This window comes from Mustela nivalis (assembly GCF_964662115.1).
Source record: "Mustela nivalis genome assembly, chromosome: 13".
Classification (NCBI taxonomy): domain Eukaryota; kingdom Metazoa; phylum Chordata; class Mammalia; order Carnivora; family Mustelidae; genus Mustela; species Mustela nivalis.
Window position 1 is genome coordinate 88,889,900 of NC_139032.1, and position 17,980 is coordinate 88,907,879.

At 51.6% G+C, this 17,980-nt stretch overlaps 1 protein-coding gene across 6 annotated transcripts in view; it reads right to left on the reverse strand.

The window, feature by feature from the left end:
- RAPGEF1 (Rap guanine nucleotide exchange factor 1) overlaps positions 1-17,980 on the reverse strand; it is a 133,796-nt gene that overhangs the window by 38,758 nt on the left and 77,058 nt on the right. For all 6 annotated transcript variants that reach the window (XM_082696187.1, XM_082696186.1, XM_082696188.1 and 3 more), the window contains 6 exons: positions 17,127-17,283; positions 5,223-5,311; positions 4,390-4,542; positions 3,808-3,931; positions 3,227-3,410; positions 1,609-2,100 (listed from right to left, as the gene is read on the reverse strand). In XM_082696187.1, the coding sequence (XP_082552313.1) occupies positions 1,609-2,100; positions 3,227-3,410; positions 3,808-3,931; positions 4,390-4,542; positions 5,223-5,311; positions 17,127-17,283 (1,199 nt within the window). The remainder of the gene's footprint in view (positions 1-1,608; positions 2,101-3,226; positions 3,411-3,807; positions 3,932-4,389; positions 4,543-5,222; positions 5,312-17,126; positions 17,284-17,980) is intronic.

The window sequence follows — 17,980 nt, forward strand, 5'->3', positions numbered from 1 at the left end:
TAAGCTCTTAGTAGTTTTTCAAGGTTTGCAGACACAAGTGCTACAGACAGTGATGGAAGAGATAAAGCCTAAAAATAGATGTCTAAATAGAAAATATTTTTAGCCACTGGAGACTTGAGGCTGTTGGAAAGGCAAGAGCGGCTGCCTCCCCTTCTGCTCCTCTCCGCAGCCCCACATGGGCCGTGGCCCACACCTGCTCTGAAGGCCGAGAAGGTGAGGCCCCTGGCTCCATGGCCAGGCCACACCAGGCACCTGCTGCAGTGTGCACGATCACTCGCGCCCTGCGTTCTGGGTTCAGAGGATTCCGGGGAGAGGAAAGGGTGTGCACCCAGGGCGGCACACTGCTTGAGTCCAGGTAAGCGGGGTGGAGGGGAAAGGCCAGCAGCTCTCCAGACGCCTGCCAGCGCGGAGGGAGAGACACTGAGGGGAACAGCCCCGGCGCTGCCGCTGGCGGTCTCCCGCTAGCAGCGGCGGTCCCCCGCTAGCAGCGGCGGTCCCCTGTTTCTCACAAGTGAATGGCAGATGGGAATGACCTCCCCAGCCCTGCAGAGCCAGCTCTCCCTCCAGCTGGGGGCCGAGACCACCCTAGGCCAGGACGCAGCCTGGGCGACACCCAGCAAGGAGCTGGGAGACAAGGCCCACCCAGCCGCCCTCGGGGCCGTCCCCGCCGCATTAACTGCTCCCCCCTTCTTCGAGGGTGGACCCCATGCCAGCTGGGGCCAATCAGATGCTCTCACTTGGGAATCTGGAAAGGAGAGTCAGTTCCTAGTTGGTGGACGTTCTCTGCTGGGCGTGTCAGCTGAGGCCAGGGAGCCCGGGGCTGTGTGGCCCAGGTGACCACACATATATCCAAATGGTGACGGCCAGACCGCCAGACAGTTGGAGCAGTGGGCCAGTGGAATGGGGGACGGGGCGGGGCAGAGAGAGCTGGACGCCAGCAGGAAAACAATCTCTACTTGGGAATTTGATGGCAAAGCGACAGTCGGAAAATATTCCAACTACAAACATCTAAAATTTCAGCTCCACCCCCGGACCCTGGTAACAGCATAATTACAAATATGCAGTCTAAGAAACGTCCTCAGCAGCTCTGACCAAACAGCCTCGGGTTCTCATTCTGTGACAGTCCCTGTCTGCAAACAGAAGGCAGGCAGGGGACGGGGTGAGGGCGGGGCGCACCAGGGACCTCCCTGAACAGCAACGCTGCACACTCTCAGGGCTCCTTGGAAACCCGTCTGTGGGCGCGGTGAGCTCTAACTCAATTCAAATGTTCGTCCCTCTTTACCCGATGTTGCCGTAATGCTGTCCTGAAGCTGTGACCCTCACTGACTTCTCTGGCGCTGGGTGTTCAGGCCAGACACTCAGGGCTCTTTGGCGGCCTGAGAGCTGAGAGAGGCCGTAAGAGAGGTCAGCCTAACAAGCTCTACAAACCATCACCAGGACCGACAAAACAAGGCTCCCAGAAGTGTCCACATACCACAGGCCCCATCTTTTATGAAATTATGAGGCCGCTCATTTGATTCTGGCCTCATGCTTACATGCTCAGATCAAACGCGCCCGCATTTTAGGTCACAGAGTATGCTTCCTGACAACATCTCGACTAAAGCTTACTGTGTTTGTTTTTCTTCTCCGGTAGAGGAGGCGGTTTTTCCGGGTCACCTGTTGACTCAGGAGCAGTGAAATCACCCACAAACTCGACGGAGGCTGAGGACCCTCCTTGCTGAAAGGGGAGAATAGCAGCAAAGGGCGTGAAGGGGACGGACGGGACCGAGGCTGGGTTCGGCAGGTCGTCCTCGGAGATGTTGTCGTACTGGGAGGGGTGCCGCTCATAGGACACTCGGCAGCCAGAACTGTCCGTGGTCTGAGAGGCCGCACTCCTGCGCTTCTTCTCGGGGAGGGCGGGCGGCATGTCCATCTGCTGTCCCGCGGCCGACGGCCCCTCCGCAGGTGCTGGAGGCAACTGGAGAGGATGGCCGGGAAAAGGAGACCCAGACTCTCCCAAGGACTCCGGCAACGGGCTAAGGTTACAGGCCACTTGCTGAGGTATCTGGTCTGCGTTAGAGAGGTCTTGCTGAAGGAACTCATAGTCCGGATCGTAGTGATCTGCATTCACAACAGGAAAAACATGACTGTCAGCCACAGGGCCCTGCAAAAAGCAGCGATCCAGCTCTCTGCTTTATCCGATCCCATTCACTCGTGCGCGACACAAACACGAGTTCTGTCTCATCTCTACCCTGTATTTTATATTCCTCGTTCTTCTCCCTGCTTGAACACATAAAAGCAAGCAGGAAAATGACTGTTTGCTACCCTGTTCTTTGTATTTTCCTGTATTTTTTGAATTTCTTATTTAAAAAAGAAAGAAAAATGCGTGACCACTGTAGAATATGTGGCCAAAATAGAAAAAAAATCATGCACAATCCCATAATTTAACTATAATCTGTTTGCATTTTAATGTATTTCCTTAAAAGTCTTTTTTCCCCCTAGGATTCTTTTTTTAAAAAACCCAACTGAGAAAATACCATGTGGGTGGTCTTGGATTTTGTCCGTTGATCAGTGTATCGTGACTGACTTCTCAGACTGGCGTGTTATCCCACCACACACACGCACAACTCCTCTGCTTTCCTACCACTGAGTTTCTGGTCTACCACTCCTCCCAATGATGCTGACATTAATGTCCTTGGATCGAAATCCTGCCACAGATCTCGAAGACAAACTCTCCAAGTGGAACGTCGAGCTCACGGGACACAAACAGCTTAATGCTCCGGACACCGCCTGCCCAGCTGGGTTCTGGACTTGCCTCTGCCCCGTCCCCGATATCCTGCCCCCCCCCCCACGCCCACCAGGAGGTCAGCACGCGCTGCTCGCTTGCTCTTCGCCCTCCGTCCGAAGTCGTCAGGGGCTCTCCCCTTCACCATCCCCTTCACCACCCAGAGCTCTGAGCACAGGTGACTCCCATGTGGGCAAAGGGAACCAGACTGCACACTGCAGATGGACTGTGATGACGGCTACCACCTGAGCATCTCCTCCGTTGAGGCACACGGTTATTGCACTCAAATGCCTCACCTCCTTGAGAGAGGTGGATGTCGGTAGCCTCACTCTGCAGACAAGGAAGCAGACTGACTGAAATGGCCAGGGCAGTACGACCACTGCCTGGCCTCCCTGTGTGACCCCAAAGCAGCCATCAAGCAACGATGAGACAGGAGGCGTGACCAGGATGCCCGGCGCTCACCGAGTGTTTCACAGCTTGTGTTCCGGGAGCACTGGCCGCTGTCCCTGTCCAGAGAGGACAGCTGCTCGTCCGACTTGCTGAGCTTGCCTATGCTGCTGCAGGGGGACAGGCGGGGCGACTCCCCGCCGTACGAGTGGCTGCCTCCTGAGAGTCGCCTCTGTGTGTAACAGTCCACGTCAAAATCCTCGTGTGGAAAAAGAAAGACAAGCGCAAGTCACTTCTGAGAAATGGTGGCAGGGCCCAGGGGAGAGGGGTCAGCACGTTTAGTTAGAGGAGACTGCCACACTCCGAAACCGGACGCAACAGCCCATCTTTGATGTAAACAGTAAAAAGCCAGGTCTGTGACTTCTGAGAAAGGAGCCCTGCTGAGTGCTGGGTCTGTGTAGCAAGCAAGCACCCTGGGGCCCATCTCCTCAGATGCCCTCAGGAGACACTCCTAGCTCCAGCCTCTCCACCCCTGCCCCCTCCCCGACGAGGGAACCGCGACAAGGTCCTGCAGTCCTGCCGAGGCTGAAGACCAGCATAATCAGGGCTCCCAAACCCGAAGCCTTCCTCTGCCTTGCAAGACGGGGCTACATTACCTGCCTATTAATTCCAACAGGCAAACTGGAGCCGCTGGTGGCTCGACTCATGGGAGCAACGACAGCCACTCGGGTTGGGGATGGAGCCGACTGTCTTTTCTTGGGCGGCAACGCTGGCGGAGGACTGAAACAGATCAAGAGATCCCATCAAACCGGATAACCCAAAAGAAAGCTCTTTACGAAGACGTGAGGATGCAGAACGTGGGAATGTTTCATTATCAGACACTTCCTGTCTACTTCTCACACTTCCACCTCCTGTCCCACTCCACTGCTGCCAAAATAAACCTATCAATGCCAAAAAACCTAAAATTAGAAAAATCCTTTCTTTTCCGTCCATCATAAGTTGTACTAAGGCTATAAGGCACTCCACTGGGAGTTCTTGGAGCGTGTGGCAAGAGAAGGCTCTGCAGCCAGGCTCACGTCCTCCACAGATGCCTTCCCAGGGAAGATGAAGATTCCAAGGCTTCTAAGGAGCGAGGGGCTGGGTTCCAAGTTCTCACCCTCATGGCACCACCTTCACTCCTACATCTTTTCATCAGATTATGCCTTAGGTACAGAGGGTGCCAGAAATATAAAAATTACCTGTTATCAACCACTCGAATGCCAGGTAACGGGGGCTTGGGGGGTGCAACCTCCTCATCCGTAGAGTCTGGGAGAAGCTCGGTCGACTGGGACAGGCCAGTTGTCTTGTTTAGGATCTCCATCTCTCGATCTGTCAGGGGGAGCTCAGACTGGCTGGAGAATGAGAAACATCTGGGATTACAGAAGGTTACAGAGCACACACAGGTCCTGGGAGGGGCAGAAGGGCGTGGAAATAATGCAAGCCACCAGGCCGAGGACCAGGAGCCCTGGACACTGTGCCTGGAGCTCCATGGCAGAGGCGGGGTTTCGAGTCTGGTTTGATCACCAACACACTCAGCAGGAGCCTGGCCAAGTCCCCCTGACCGCATCTCAGTTTCCTTGTCTGTAGGAAGAAACCTCAGACTACGTGACCTAAAGGCTCTCCCAATGCTCCAAATTGATCTTTTATATTTTTTTAGGCACTTATGCTAGAACCTGTTGCAAGGCCTTAAAACTGTCCACATGGCCCTCAGTTTACCTTCCTGATAAAGCTAAATGCTCTCAAGCCAAATCCCCCAAACCCAAACCTTCCAAGTTCACTCCAGTGATGAAAGGAAGCTCCTCCAGAAAAGCACAGGCGTGGGTCACGTGACACTTGCATGGTATCCCGAGTCACGTGGACTGTTAGCCTCAAAATCAGGCAACAATTCAAAGTGCATGTGAGCTATGCACACTTTGAAGTGATACGGGTGCCCACCCCAAGGTCGTCGAGAAAGGAGTACAGGCCTCAAACAGCCGGCCTACTCCGGCTCCCACTCTCTCCCCAGCGACTGGAGGGTTTAGTCAGAACTCACCCGTCGGGTTTGCAGGCTGGGGAACTGGGTTTCACTGGACTGGTTGGAGACGGATGCCCCTGCTTCTCGATGGTAAGTCTGACCAGCTCCTAAACCCCACACAAGAGAGAAGTCATGAGGCGCTAAGAAAGCTCCTTGCTGCTTGGTTTCCCCCACAAGGTAGGTCACTGGTGTGTCCTCCGCCGCCTAGTCTCTTTCCGTGCCTACACATTTTCCGCATACTAGAAATGCAAGTACTATTTGACTTAGGTAAGCTGCATGACTTCCCAAAATGTCCCCTAGCCTCCAAAAATACCTTCAGAGCATGTTGAGAAGTTTCAAACGCACAATGCCACTTCCTCTTGGAAGGGGGAAATGATGAACCCCATGGTCTCAGAATGACTACGTTCAATACACAAATTAAATTCCAGTGGAACCAATTCCCAGTCAGTTTGTGGTGGGGGAGAGCTCCTTTTTAGGTCTTGAAAATCACTGCATTCTGTAATGTGCAGGACGCCGCCTGTGCTGAGGAGCAAACCTCTGGCACCGGGAAGGTGGTTTCCCAAAGTGAGCTGCCGCTGGGCATGGTGGCAGCTGGTGCACGGGGGTGACCGGCTGGCGTCTTTGTCGAGGGACAGAAAGTTAACAGCGTATCACCCAGCAGAGACGTGACTTAGGAAAAAATATATATATTTTTAAAGATTTTATTTATTTATGTGACAGAGAGAGAGAGGTCACAAGTAGGCAGAGAGGCAGGCAGAGAGAGAGAGGGAAGCAGGCTCCCAGCTGAGCAGAGAGCCCGATGTGGGACTCGATCCCAGGACCCTGAGATCATGACCTGAGCCACCCCGCGCCCAGGAAAAAATATTTTAATAGAAAACAAAAGCAAAAAGATCAGGACTTACTTTTTTCCCTAGGACTTACTTGCAGTTTCCCCCAGAGTGACAGGTTCTGATGATCACAGATCCTGAGCATTTCCGCCACTCTCCCCGGTCCAGCTGCCCCGCCCCAATGTTATTTCACTCTTTCTTTCTTTCTTTTTTCCTAAGATTTTATTTATTTATTTGACAGAGAGATTACGGGGGGGTGGGGTGGGAAGCAAGCTCCCTGCTGAGCACAGAGCCCGATGCGGGGCTCGATCCCAGGACCCTGAGATCATGACCTGAGCCAAAGGCAGAGGCTTAACCCATTGAGCCACCCAGGTGCCCCAATTTCACTATTTCTCAGAATACTCTTGCCTAGAACAAAAGTTCTAGTCCTCTTCGGCGCCCATCAGTTTCTGAACAGCCTTATGGAATCCAGTTCCCATGCCTTAAAATCCAGCCACTGACCGGGGACAATCCGACAGTTTTTTGTCTGCTCATGGGGCTGAGCCCACCAGCACTGCTTTTATGACTTCGCACCCCGACAGAAGACACTGTACCCGCTACAGCCACTCCTCACTTCCCCCAGCCTCCGCAGCCCTACTCCGTGTCACAATTCCCTTCCTCCTCCTGCTCAGTGTGACGACCTGTGTTTGTGTGTGCACGAGCGCGCCATTCCTTTTTGTTGCTGAGTTGTATTCCAATGCAGGGACAGACCTCCCTTTCCTTATCCACTCTCCCGTTGACGGGTATCTGGATAGGACCTACTTGTGTAGGGGACGGGGGCGGTTCCAGCTGCTGAAGTTATGGAGGCGGCAGCAAGGGGCGTAAATGGGCAACATGTCTCTAAATCAGCCTGCAAAGCCTCTCTACACTCAAACCGTCACACGCAGGAATCACAACGTAGACAGTAACAACAGAGTTAATATCCTCCCTAGAGCAAGGGTTCTTTTTTTTTTTTTTTTAAAGATTTTATTTATTTATTTGACAGAGAAGGAACACAAGCCAAGGGAGTGGGAGAGGAAGAAGCAGGCCTCCGGCTGAGCGGGGAACCCGATGCGGCGCTCAATCCCAGGACCCCAAGGTGATGACCTGAGCTGAAGGCAGAAGCTTAACCCACTGAGCCACCCAGGCACCCCAAAATAGTCCCCCCCTTTTTAAAAAGATTTTATTTATTTATTTGACAGAGAGAGGAACCATGAGTAGAGAGAGAGGCAGGCAGAGAGAGAGGGGGAAGCAAGCTCCCTGCTGAGCAGAGAGCCTGACGAGGGGCTTGATTGTAGGACCCCAAGATCATGACTTGAGCCGAAGGCAGAAGCTTAATCCACTGAGCCACCCAGGCACCCCAAAACAGCCCTTATTTTCTTGTTTTGTTTCTTTACATCTTGTCAATGTTCTACAGTGAGTATGTATTACTTCGGAAATGCTAATTAAAAAAAGAAAAACGCAGCCAACGGCACACACGGCTGGAAGCTACACGGCCCGGCCTGTGACAGCCGGTGCCCGTTCTTGGGGAAACAGGAGCAAGAGCTCTAAGAGTCGAGGGCTGGAGGAAGAAAGAATGTTCCTGTTACCACAACTTAGGAGCTAAACGCGATTTCACGGACGGTGAAGACCAGCTACCTAGCTGGTGAGCACGAACAGGCTAGGACAGAGAGAGGGCGGACAGACGGCGCGCCGAGGAGCGAGCAGGCAGCGAGAGGACGGGAGAGGTGGCTCGTCGGCGGGCTGCACGGCCGAGATCACAGAGTCAGAGGGCTCGCAGGGCCAGGCCCGAGTCCCGAAAGACGCGCGTCCGCTCTCCCTCTTCTCCACAAACAGGGCGAGAGAACAGGGAGAAGCCTGCATACTTGCATCTGCTGATGTAGGAAAAAAATTCCACTAATTCTTCATTGATTCACGAACAATTATAATTAGAATGTCATCTTTCTGGGGAGGCAGCTGTGTGAACTCAACTAATAAGCAATGGCACAAGAGCCCCGGAATGACGGGCACGAATGTGCAGGCGCGCACCCGAGTTCCAAGAGGACGACACGGATGGCAGGAGCTCCCTCACTCCGGTTTGCTGGCCTCGGCCTGCAGAGGATGCGGAAGGCGCAGGCAGCCTTTCTACCCCACCAACCTTCCGGGCCGAACAGTGAGACAAAGGACAGCCCTAAGAAGGTGCACATCCCTGGCTCCTGGGGCAACGACCCTAAGCTTACACTCAAAGCTGACCGTCCGTTACTTGGCAAGAGCCTGACACCTCAAGCTAATGCCAGAATTTCTGAGCAGGATGTCAGACTTTGCAGTCCTCGTGAGGCACGGTTTGAAAGGACGGGGAAGGCGGTACCAAACTGTGTCCATAGCCGGTGACTGGAAGCAGACGGCTACCCAGTCACTGAAAAGTGGTTTCCAAAAGCCAAAAGGCATTTGGAGAGATGTCTTTCTAAGTGTGTCGTACCTACTTTGGTGCTTATTTTATTCACCCTGAAACTGATCACAGGGCTGCTTCTATCTCAAATGACCTTCATCCATTCCAAGTATGAGCTGCGGTGCCCGCGGAAGAGAGGAGCGATCGATGCCAGCTGCTCCCGCCTTCTCTCTGGCACTAAGACAGGGCTCCTGCCGGCCAGAGCAGACACAGGCCACACACAAAAGGGCTCCTTAGGAGACGTGCCCATGGGCACCGCTCACATCGTACGACTCACTGCCGTGCTGCCCCCACCATGAGGACACCAGACCGTGGCTGATGCCCTCCAAGTTTCCATACGCTGTCACCAAAAAGTGCCACCCTGCCATCAGTGGCCTGCTGTGCTGACCCCATCCTCTCGCTGTCACCCTCACCGTGTCCCCTTGTTGTCTATCCTCCATCACTCTCTGGCTCTGTGAGAACTCTAGGTTCAGGTCATGACACGGGGCCTCTACTGATGAGCTTGCTCTAGGACAAGTCCTTCACTGAGTCCACTGGAAGCACCGCCAGCGGGACTTCCTGCACGGAAGCAGCAGAATGCGATCACAGGGTGTCCAGGTTTTTTATGCTGACAAAAAGGGACCTTTCCACCCACATCCTGAGTGTGAGGGGTGTGAGGCAGCAACAGAGCCAAACCAGTGTCCTCCCTCGCCCATGCAGTCAGGAACAGGCGGTCCTCTGCAGGCAAGGTGCACGCGGGGGCTGGGTGGTCAGTGACTCCTGGTGTCGGCTCTCAGGGGTTTGGTCCAGCCACAAGGCACTGGCTGGCAGCCAGAGGAGACCTCAAATTCAGTGTGAGAGGAAAGAAAATGAAGACACCGTGTTGATGAGGGTAAGTGAAAACCCCGGTGGTTGTGAAGGTGAGTTGGAAGTACCAGTAAAATCTCCAGATGTTTTGTCTCAGAGAAACCATGTGACCAGGCAGCAGCAATGAGAACAGATGGAGGTCTCCACCTCCATCGCCCAGCAAAGGGCACCCCAGCTCCTTCGAGGAATGGCTGACTCCAGGTCTGTGTAAGAAATGGACAAGATGACTTATAACTCAATAATAAAAAGATAAGCCAATGAAAAACTGAATCTCAAAGGATTCGAGCAGACATTTCTCCAGAGAGATATATAAATGACCAAGAAGCACACGAAACAGACCCAACATCATTAGCCAGGGAACTGCAGATCAAAGCCACCATGCGGTCCCACTTCAAGCCCACCGAGACGGCCACATCAAGGGACAAGCGGGAACCAAGAGGATGCGGAGAAGCTGGAGCCGCTGGAACCCGCAGATACTGCCGGCGGGGCAGAGAGCTGACGCAGCCGCTTTAGAAGACACAGGAAGCAACACGGGAGTCACCGTGTCACCTGGTAACTGTGCTCCGAGGTGTGTAACCAAGGGAAAGGATGATACACATCCACAAAAAGCCGGGTACGGGAGTGCTCGTGGTAGCATTACTCCTTATCACCAAAAGGTAGAAACAACACAGCCATCCAGATGTCCACAAATAAACAAGACGTGGGACAGCCACACAATGGGGTATTATTTGGCAATAAAAAGAACACACGCTCTCACATGGGTGAACTCTGAAACCATAACACAGACAGGAGCTAGTCACACAAGGCCACAGAGGATCCGACTCCCTTGACAGGCAAATCTACAGAGACAGAAAGTAGTCCAGAGGCTACCCAAGGCCGGGGGGACGGCAAGGAATGGAGAGCGGGTCTGGGGAGAACATAAAGGATATGAGGTTCCTTCCTGAGGGGATAAACATGTAAAATTGATTACGGGGATGGTTGTACAAACTGTGAACATACCCCTCCCAAAATCACTGTATTGTACATTGTAAGTGAGCGAATTCTATGGTCTGGGAATGAGATCTCAATAAGGCATTTCCTGCGCCACCGCCACGCCCAAAGAAAATAACTATCAGAGGAGCCTCGAATATCTTTTCATATGAAAAGGTAAGAAAACTCTCAAAGACCTCTAGGGTCATGCCACAGGGAACTCAGGAAACAGCCCGAAGATGTCTTCAGCGGCCCAAGATGAGGCCTGGGCACCAGGAAGAGTGACAACCACAGTGGACTGGAGCACGACCAGCACAGGCACAGCCATGAGTTCAAGATCGTATCTGAAAAAGCTCGGTTGACTGGTTGTGTTAAAGGATGCTAGGAGGGCACCTGGGTGGCTCAGTGGGTTAAAGCCTCTGCCTTCAGCTCAGATCATGATCTCAGGGTCCTGGGATCGAGCCCCACATCGGGCTCTCTGCTCGGCAGGGAGCCTGCTTCCCCCTCTCCCGTTGCCTGCCTCTCTGCCTACTTGTGATTTCTGTCTGTCAAATAAATAAATAAAATCTTAAAAAAAAAAAAAGGATGCTAGGAAACACTCACTATTTTGATAACTGGTAAATAAGGGAAGGAACTGAGGTCCGATCCTGCCTTTCCTCTGAGAATTAGAACTCAGAATAACTACAAATTGACACAGGAAGTCTGCCATTTAAGTGTGTCCCAGCTGAGTGATGATGGATTAACGGCACAAAGAATTAGAAAGTCATCATTTTGCAACTCCTAATCAATTAATGGATCTAGACGATAACCATCAATGGCTGCTAACATTGAAAAGGGAAAGATGCCTTCTGATGGAGATGCAGGGAGGCCTAGGAAGGATTCAAAATACGAAAACCTGAATCTGATTCGGCCTCAGTTCTAGGGACAGAGGCACATGCTGAACAACACGGCACAGGCGCCACCAGCACAACCCAGAATGTGGGAGACTTTCAGCAGCAGCAACCAACCCCTTCTAAAAATAAGTTAAGTTACAAGGACAAAAACAAAGAGAAAAGGGATCTTTAGACACATTTTAATAAACTAGTAAGTATATGAGCTTTATTTTTTTCTAAAAGATTTTATTTATTTATTTGAGAGAGCACAGAGGAACAGGGAGAGGGAGAAGCAGGCTCCCCACTGAGCAGGGAGCCCAATGCGGGACTTGATCCCAGGACCCTGGGATTATGACCAGAGCCCAAGGCAGAGGCTTCACCACCCGCTTCACCACCTGTGCCATCCAGGCACCTGATGTGCGCGAGCTTTACTACATAGGAAACTACATGCTGTGTGCGGGCCAGGTCCAGCTCAGGGCTTGCTTCCTGTGAGGCCCTCAAGGTAAGAACGCTTTAAGGGGGGGCCTGGGTGGCTCAGCTGGTTAAGGGTCTGGCTCTTGATTTTGGCTCGAGTCATGGTCTGAGTCCGGGATCACAGCCCCCCACCCCACCCCGTTCAGGCGCCACACTTGGCAGAGAGTCTGCTTTTGGCCCTTGCCCTCTGCCCCTCCCCCTGCTCATTCTCTCTCTCTCTCTCTCTCTCTCTCTAATAAACAAAATCTTTAAAAAGTCAAAATGAACAAACACCAAAGAATGTGCAACAGAGACCCAAATACAGCAGAAATCACTGTAGCCTGAGAGGCTTCAAATATGTACTACCTGGCCCCTCGCAGAAGAGCCTGCCTTGGCCTGGAGCTACACACGAAGGCATTTACAGACGTAAGGACAGACAGCTGGGATTTGCTTCCCATGGCGCAGGGGAGTGGGCTGAGGTACAGAAGACTGGCCGTGAGCAGACAACTGTGGAAGCTCTGGGATGGGCCTTCACTGTCCTGTCTTTTCCTCTGCAAATGCTTGTAGTTTTTCATCAAAAAATGTAAAATGGGCTGAATGAGGAATAAAAGAGATGGCTTATTTAAGATGTCAGTGTGGTAGTGACAGCTAGTTGCCCCTGCTACCTGTTCTTCCTTATTAACAGAATTTCAGCCGGACATGTCACCAAATTCTGGTCAATAAAATGTGAGTGAATTTCCTAAGGCCTTTGAGGAAGCACCCTTAAATGGAGAAGATACACCTTACTCTCTCTTCCTCCTCGTTGGCTGGAATATAGTCATGATGGATGGAGACTGAGCAGTCATTCTGGACCACGAGGTGGAATCCACGTGCTAAGGATGGCAGGCAGGAAAGCAAGAGAGGAGAGGACCACATCCCTGATCATCGTATGAAAATGTTATTTAGCCTCAGACTACTTAGCAAACTGTGAACATTTTGTACACGAAGGAGAAACACAGTTTTATCTTTTAAAAACCAGAATTATTTTGGATTTTCTTGTAGTCAAACCTAATCCTAACTGATACAGTCAGAAAAATATTTTTATTTTTATTTTTATTTTTATTTTTTTTAAGATTTTATTTATTTATCAGAGAGAGAGAGGGAGAGAGAGCGAGCACAGGCAGAATGTCTAGAATGGCAGGCAGAGCAGAGGGAGAAGCAGGCTCCCCGCCGAGCAAGGAGCCCGATGTGGGACTCGATCCCAGGACACCGGGATCATGACCCGAGCCGAAGGCAGCTGCTTAACCAACTGAGCCACCCAGGCGTCCCAGAAAAATATTTCTTTTGAAGTATTCCTGTTGTAGGTGAAAATTCTAATACAGAGAAACCTCACTGAAGTGGAGCTGGCTGGCTAGAAAGGGGAACCACACCACTGCCAACGATTTCAGGAAGAACCATCACTCAGAGACCCCAGCAGAGGCCCCCGCCACAGGAGGGAATCATGGCTACAGACCCAACAGGGAAGGACGGACGCTTCTCCGAAGAGAAATCCACTACCCCAGCAGCTCAGCCAGTGAGGAACCGCCCCTGCCCTGAAGTCCTGCTTCCCCAGGGGACTTCGGTCCAGGACAGCCGCTCCCAACGTCCTGTCCATAAAGCCACGCTCCCTCCTTTCTTTGTTGGACTTGCCTGTGGTTTTGCCGTAGCTTGCATGTCCCAAACTGCAATTCTCTGCTCTTCTCAACTAAACCCATTCTGCTAGTAAAATAATTTTTATTTTTTTAGGTTAAGATATGTGAAGGGAGTCTGGCGTGGTACACAAGTCCAGTTTTGGAAGTGACGATTAGACGGCGGAACTGCAGGTGTTCCACATTTTCCTCCAAGGCTGTCAGCATTAGAAGGGTTAAAAAAAAAAAAAAAAAGTGTGAGCGTAAGTGGTGTGTGTGTTGGGGGGAGCTGGAGGTCAGGGGAAGAGGCCCTCCGTCTGAGAACCGACGTCCCTGGGAGGTCTGCAGAGAGGACAGAGCGGAGCGCAGGGCAGTGGGTAAGAGACTGTGCTCCAGAGAAGAGAGGAGAAGCTGACAGACGGCAAAGGTAGGGAGAGCTGGGGCGCTGGCTGCAAAAGGAAGACCCGGGTCTCCTGCTGGAGTCTGAGGAGCTCGGCTCCCAACAGCCAGTGCCAGGGAAAGCTCGGGCCTTCACCTTGCTTCCTCGGGGAGTCACCATCCTCTCTGAGCCCCGGGCCGCGAGCAGAGCACCTGCCTGGGCTAGGTCGGATAATAACAGCTCTGCCTCTTGACGTGAGACGCGTGGAGAAGAGCCACACCCACTGTCAAGAACTGGTAAACGTGAGCCGTCCCGGGTACTAACGTTTCCACGGCTAACAGTACTCACCACCGCTCACTGGACACCTCGCACTTACCAGCTACTTGATTTACATTGTCTTACTCAATCCTTCTTTAGTTCTTCAGGGTAAATATTTAAAAACCTACCGGAAACTCACAGAAGTATCTTGCCCAAGCTTACAGGGCTAACAAGTGACATTTAAACAATAAACTAAATATATTATATAACATAAATATAATAATATGTAATAAATAATATAAATAGTAAACTAAACAAAGTAATCCTGTAAAACACTTCTTTAACCTTTAAAAAAAAAAAAAAAAAAAGGATTCCATTTACCAACTGAATGGGTTACTTGAAAGGCGATGACTCAGTTTAAAGGAACGTGCCAGCACTTCTACAAGTGGGATAAAGACATCCTCAGAAATCTGTTTCATTTCTGCAGGGCCCTGACCCTCCCAGCCAACTGAGGCTCTCACAGCACCAGGACACAGGCTTATACGGTGTGCTCAGCCTGATGGGACACCGGCAGAGAAGCCGGAGGCCAGCCAGTGTGGAGGCAGGGCACGTGGGAGGCAGCTGAGGGTGATGGGGAGAGCCCAGGGCCTGAGGTCCAGCAGGCCCCGGCATGAGGCAGGACCTTGCCCCTGAGCACTGTCGGCCCGAGCCTGCTCCCACGCCTGTGAAGGGGGCAAGGAGGCCCAGGTTCAGAATGGTCATGAGCGTGAGGAGGGAAAAAGTGTCCGCTGCCGGTACTATGAGGCCCCGGCAACACACGCCAACAGCACAGTGTCTGGACTGTCACTGTGGCCTGAACTGATCTGAACCCCTAAAGCCTCCAGGACTAAGCCGACTCCTGCACAGCCCTCTGCCTTTGGCCTGTCTCTCCCTCTGGGAAGAGTCACTGACCAACCTAAAAAAGGAAGGTCTCCCCAAAAGCCAAGTAAGACCATGTGCCATTTTTGCTTTTCTAACACTCATCCTAGTTACAACCCCAGAGTACGACCTCTGTCGCCCCTCCCCTCTTCCGACAGACGCGGCGTCAGGGCCGGGACTGCACCCGTTTTACCGCTACATGCCCAACGCCATCACACGGCCTGCGCACAGGCGGTTTTTGATAAATGCTTCCTGAGTAAATGAAACAGAACTGAATTCACAGAGCTCATCACCTACAGAGTCTTCCTTCTGGGTTAAGTATTTTAAAAACAACTGAGGAAAAGTTACTTGTTTCCAGACACAGATGCGTTCACAATCTGTCAGTTTCTCTCTCTCCCGCTCTCACTGGTTAATTTGAGAAATCAGGAATGTGTCTTTTAGACATGTCTTTCAATGGACACTGTGGTGGTTTAATGATTCCATAACAGAAACTGACTTGGGAACGTGACAAAGCTCTACACACGGAAACTCCACCTCCTCTGTTTCGGGCATTCTGACTGGTTCTGCACATCTCATTATCATGCGGCAGTAGGAAACCGGAACCATGTCACCTGCAGAACAACAACTTTCAATAACAGCATTTCCAGAAGCCTGGACAGGAAGAGCCAGGGCTGGGCGAGCCAGATCTCTACAGACTCTGAGGAAGCATGGACCCAGGTCACGTCTCCTTCTGCCCTGCCAGCCTCCGAGAGCTGCGGGGAAGATTCCGTGGATCACTATGTCTGAATGCACTCCAAAATCTGGACGGTGACAAAGGTCTTGCACAACAGCCATAATGGGCTATACCCTGAAGTCTCACTGGCCAAAACAGACGACGTGGGACCTCATAAACCTCGGGGAAAGAAGAGGGCCTGGAGCCATCAGAGGAGACTTGCTGCCACCCAATCAAGCCTCCCTCTAGGGGAACTCCATGACGCTCCCAGCTGATGTGGCAGCTCCTTCCCTAGAGCTGGAGGCAGGGAGCCACCAAGACCTCCCCAATTGACACGGTTCACTCTGGAGCAATTCAAAACATTAAACAATGCTTTCTTAGCCTTTCCTCTACCGTTTTTACCATGTGTGGGGGCCCCTTAGTCCACTCTCCAGAACCAGAGGAGGCAGCTTTCGGGAATCTGATAGCAGGGTTGAGTGGAGAAAGCACTTCTTACGGACCTCAGCTACAGTTTTGGACTGAAGGGTGTAGAAAGGAGGATGACACGGCTACTTTTTTTTTTTAAATTCCCCCAAGCCAAGAGATTAGTTTCTAAAGCATACACTCAGTACCACAAAATTAGTAAAAAGAAAAAAAAAAAAAAGAAAGAAAGCAGTTACAGTCTGAGTGCTTAGTGTGTGCCAGTCTTTGTTCTAAAAGCTTTATATGTAGAAACTAATTTAATACTTCCCACAACCCTAGGATATAAGGCACTATTATTATACCCATTTTATAGACGAGTTAATTAAGGTACAAGTCTTTGAGTAAATCGCTCAACTTCACAGACTAGTAAGGAGTGAACTTGGGATTCAAACCCAGCCAGGCCCTAGACTAGCTCTCTTTCCACTACATAATATGGCCTCACAAGATAGCAGGGTCTCTACTTTCCCACTGCTCACAGCCCTAATCCTGACCCAAAGGCCCTCACCCACTTCATGCTTAATATCCTGCCTTGCTCCTCACCCACTAGGACTTATTATCTCTAAATCAGAGTTTGTCCCACGGACCCCAATTCCAGACCCTCTCCGGCCTTCACCTCCCACCTTAACTGTAATTCACAATTTCCCACCATGCTGTTTCTGACTTCCCTGGCTAGTAAAGTCACAGACTGCATCAAGGATTTCAAATCCAGACAGTTTCACTTCTTACTCATCTCAATCCCGCTTTTCTAACAAGAATCCCAGAAGTTCTTATAACATGAAAAGACAGTGACTGACTTGCTGAGAATTTTGCAAAAACAATTTCCTCTGCCTTTTGTCTAGCCAGCAAGCATGCACAGCCAGAGCTGTAATATAAAAAGACTCACTGAAGATTTAATATGTGCTCAATAAAGTCTGACTGCTTCCGGCAGCCTTTCCAGCTATGGAGACGAGCACTCCATTAGCACTTACATTGCTGTGTGAGCCATCTGTACCAGAGAGAAGCGAACGGCTATGGGACAGAGCAGTACACCCACACCGGAGATGCAGGGAGAGGTGATTCCAAGGTGTTCGGTTCGGGAACAAGGTCTTGTGTGACAGACGCCAGCAGGGAGGCTACCCGGCGCTTGCATCCTACCTTTACTCCGTCCAGCACAGCCTTGATGACTCCCTTCACGGTTGTCACTGCCTCTTTATCTTCTGAGTTCACACCTTCTAGCATCACTTGGTCAGACCAACGGATGAGGTTGGCGAGACTTTGGTACACTCGGCTATGGCAGGAGGAGAGGGCTGAGCTGGGGGGCAGAGAAGAGTTTGTAAAGAAAATTAAACGTCTAAAGCGACCCTCACCTGAAGCAACTGTTTAATCCAGTTTCTTGGGGACGAGGGCATGTTTCTCCATCTGTCTTTAAGAGCCACACCCCCTTTTTAGTAACACCCCCTACCCCCGGGGACCTAGGCCCTTACATCCCACAAATGCCATACAGAGCTTTATGTTCTAGTCTGTTATAAAATTTTTTCACTTCCCAAATGGAACATATGAAAATTCCACCATGAGTTTTTGTACTTCAAACTTCACACCCCAAGAGAGTCCGGTCTCTGTCAAAGAGCGCCCCCTCCTCCGCTCCTCCTCGTGGCTAATCACTGGTCAAAGCACTGTAGGAGTCTTGTTTTCCATCAGACTAACACGTTAAATGTGTCACAAGGAGCCCACAGGCAGGATCTGTTACTGCAGCGGCCTCTAGACACAAGCTCCGACAGGTCTGTACCTCACTAGAACTCCCTCACCAGGCTCAGCCCCATCACCCCTGCAGTTACTCTGCGGCAGACACACCAGAGCAGCGCACTAAGAGCGTTTCAAGACGGCAGATGAGAGGCGAGGAGGCCCGTGGTGGGGGAGGCGTCGACTGCACACTGCGATTAGCCCTCACACGGAGCGCAGGGCCCGGAGACTCCTGGACGCCTCAATGACTGGGGAGGGGAGGCCCCAAT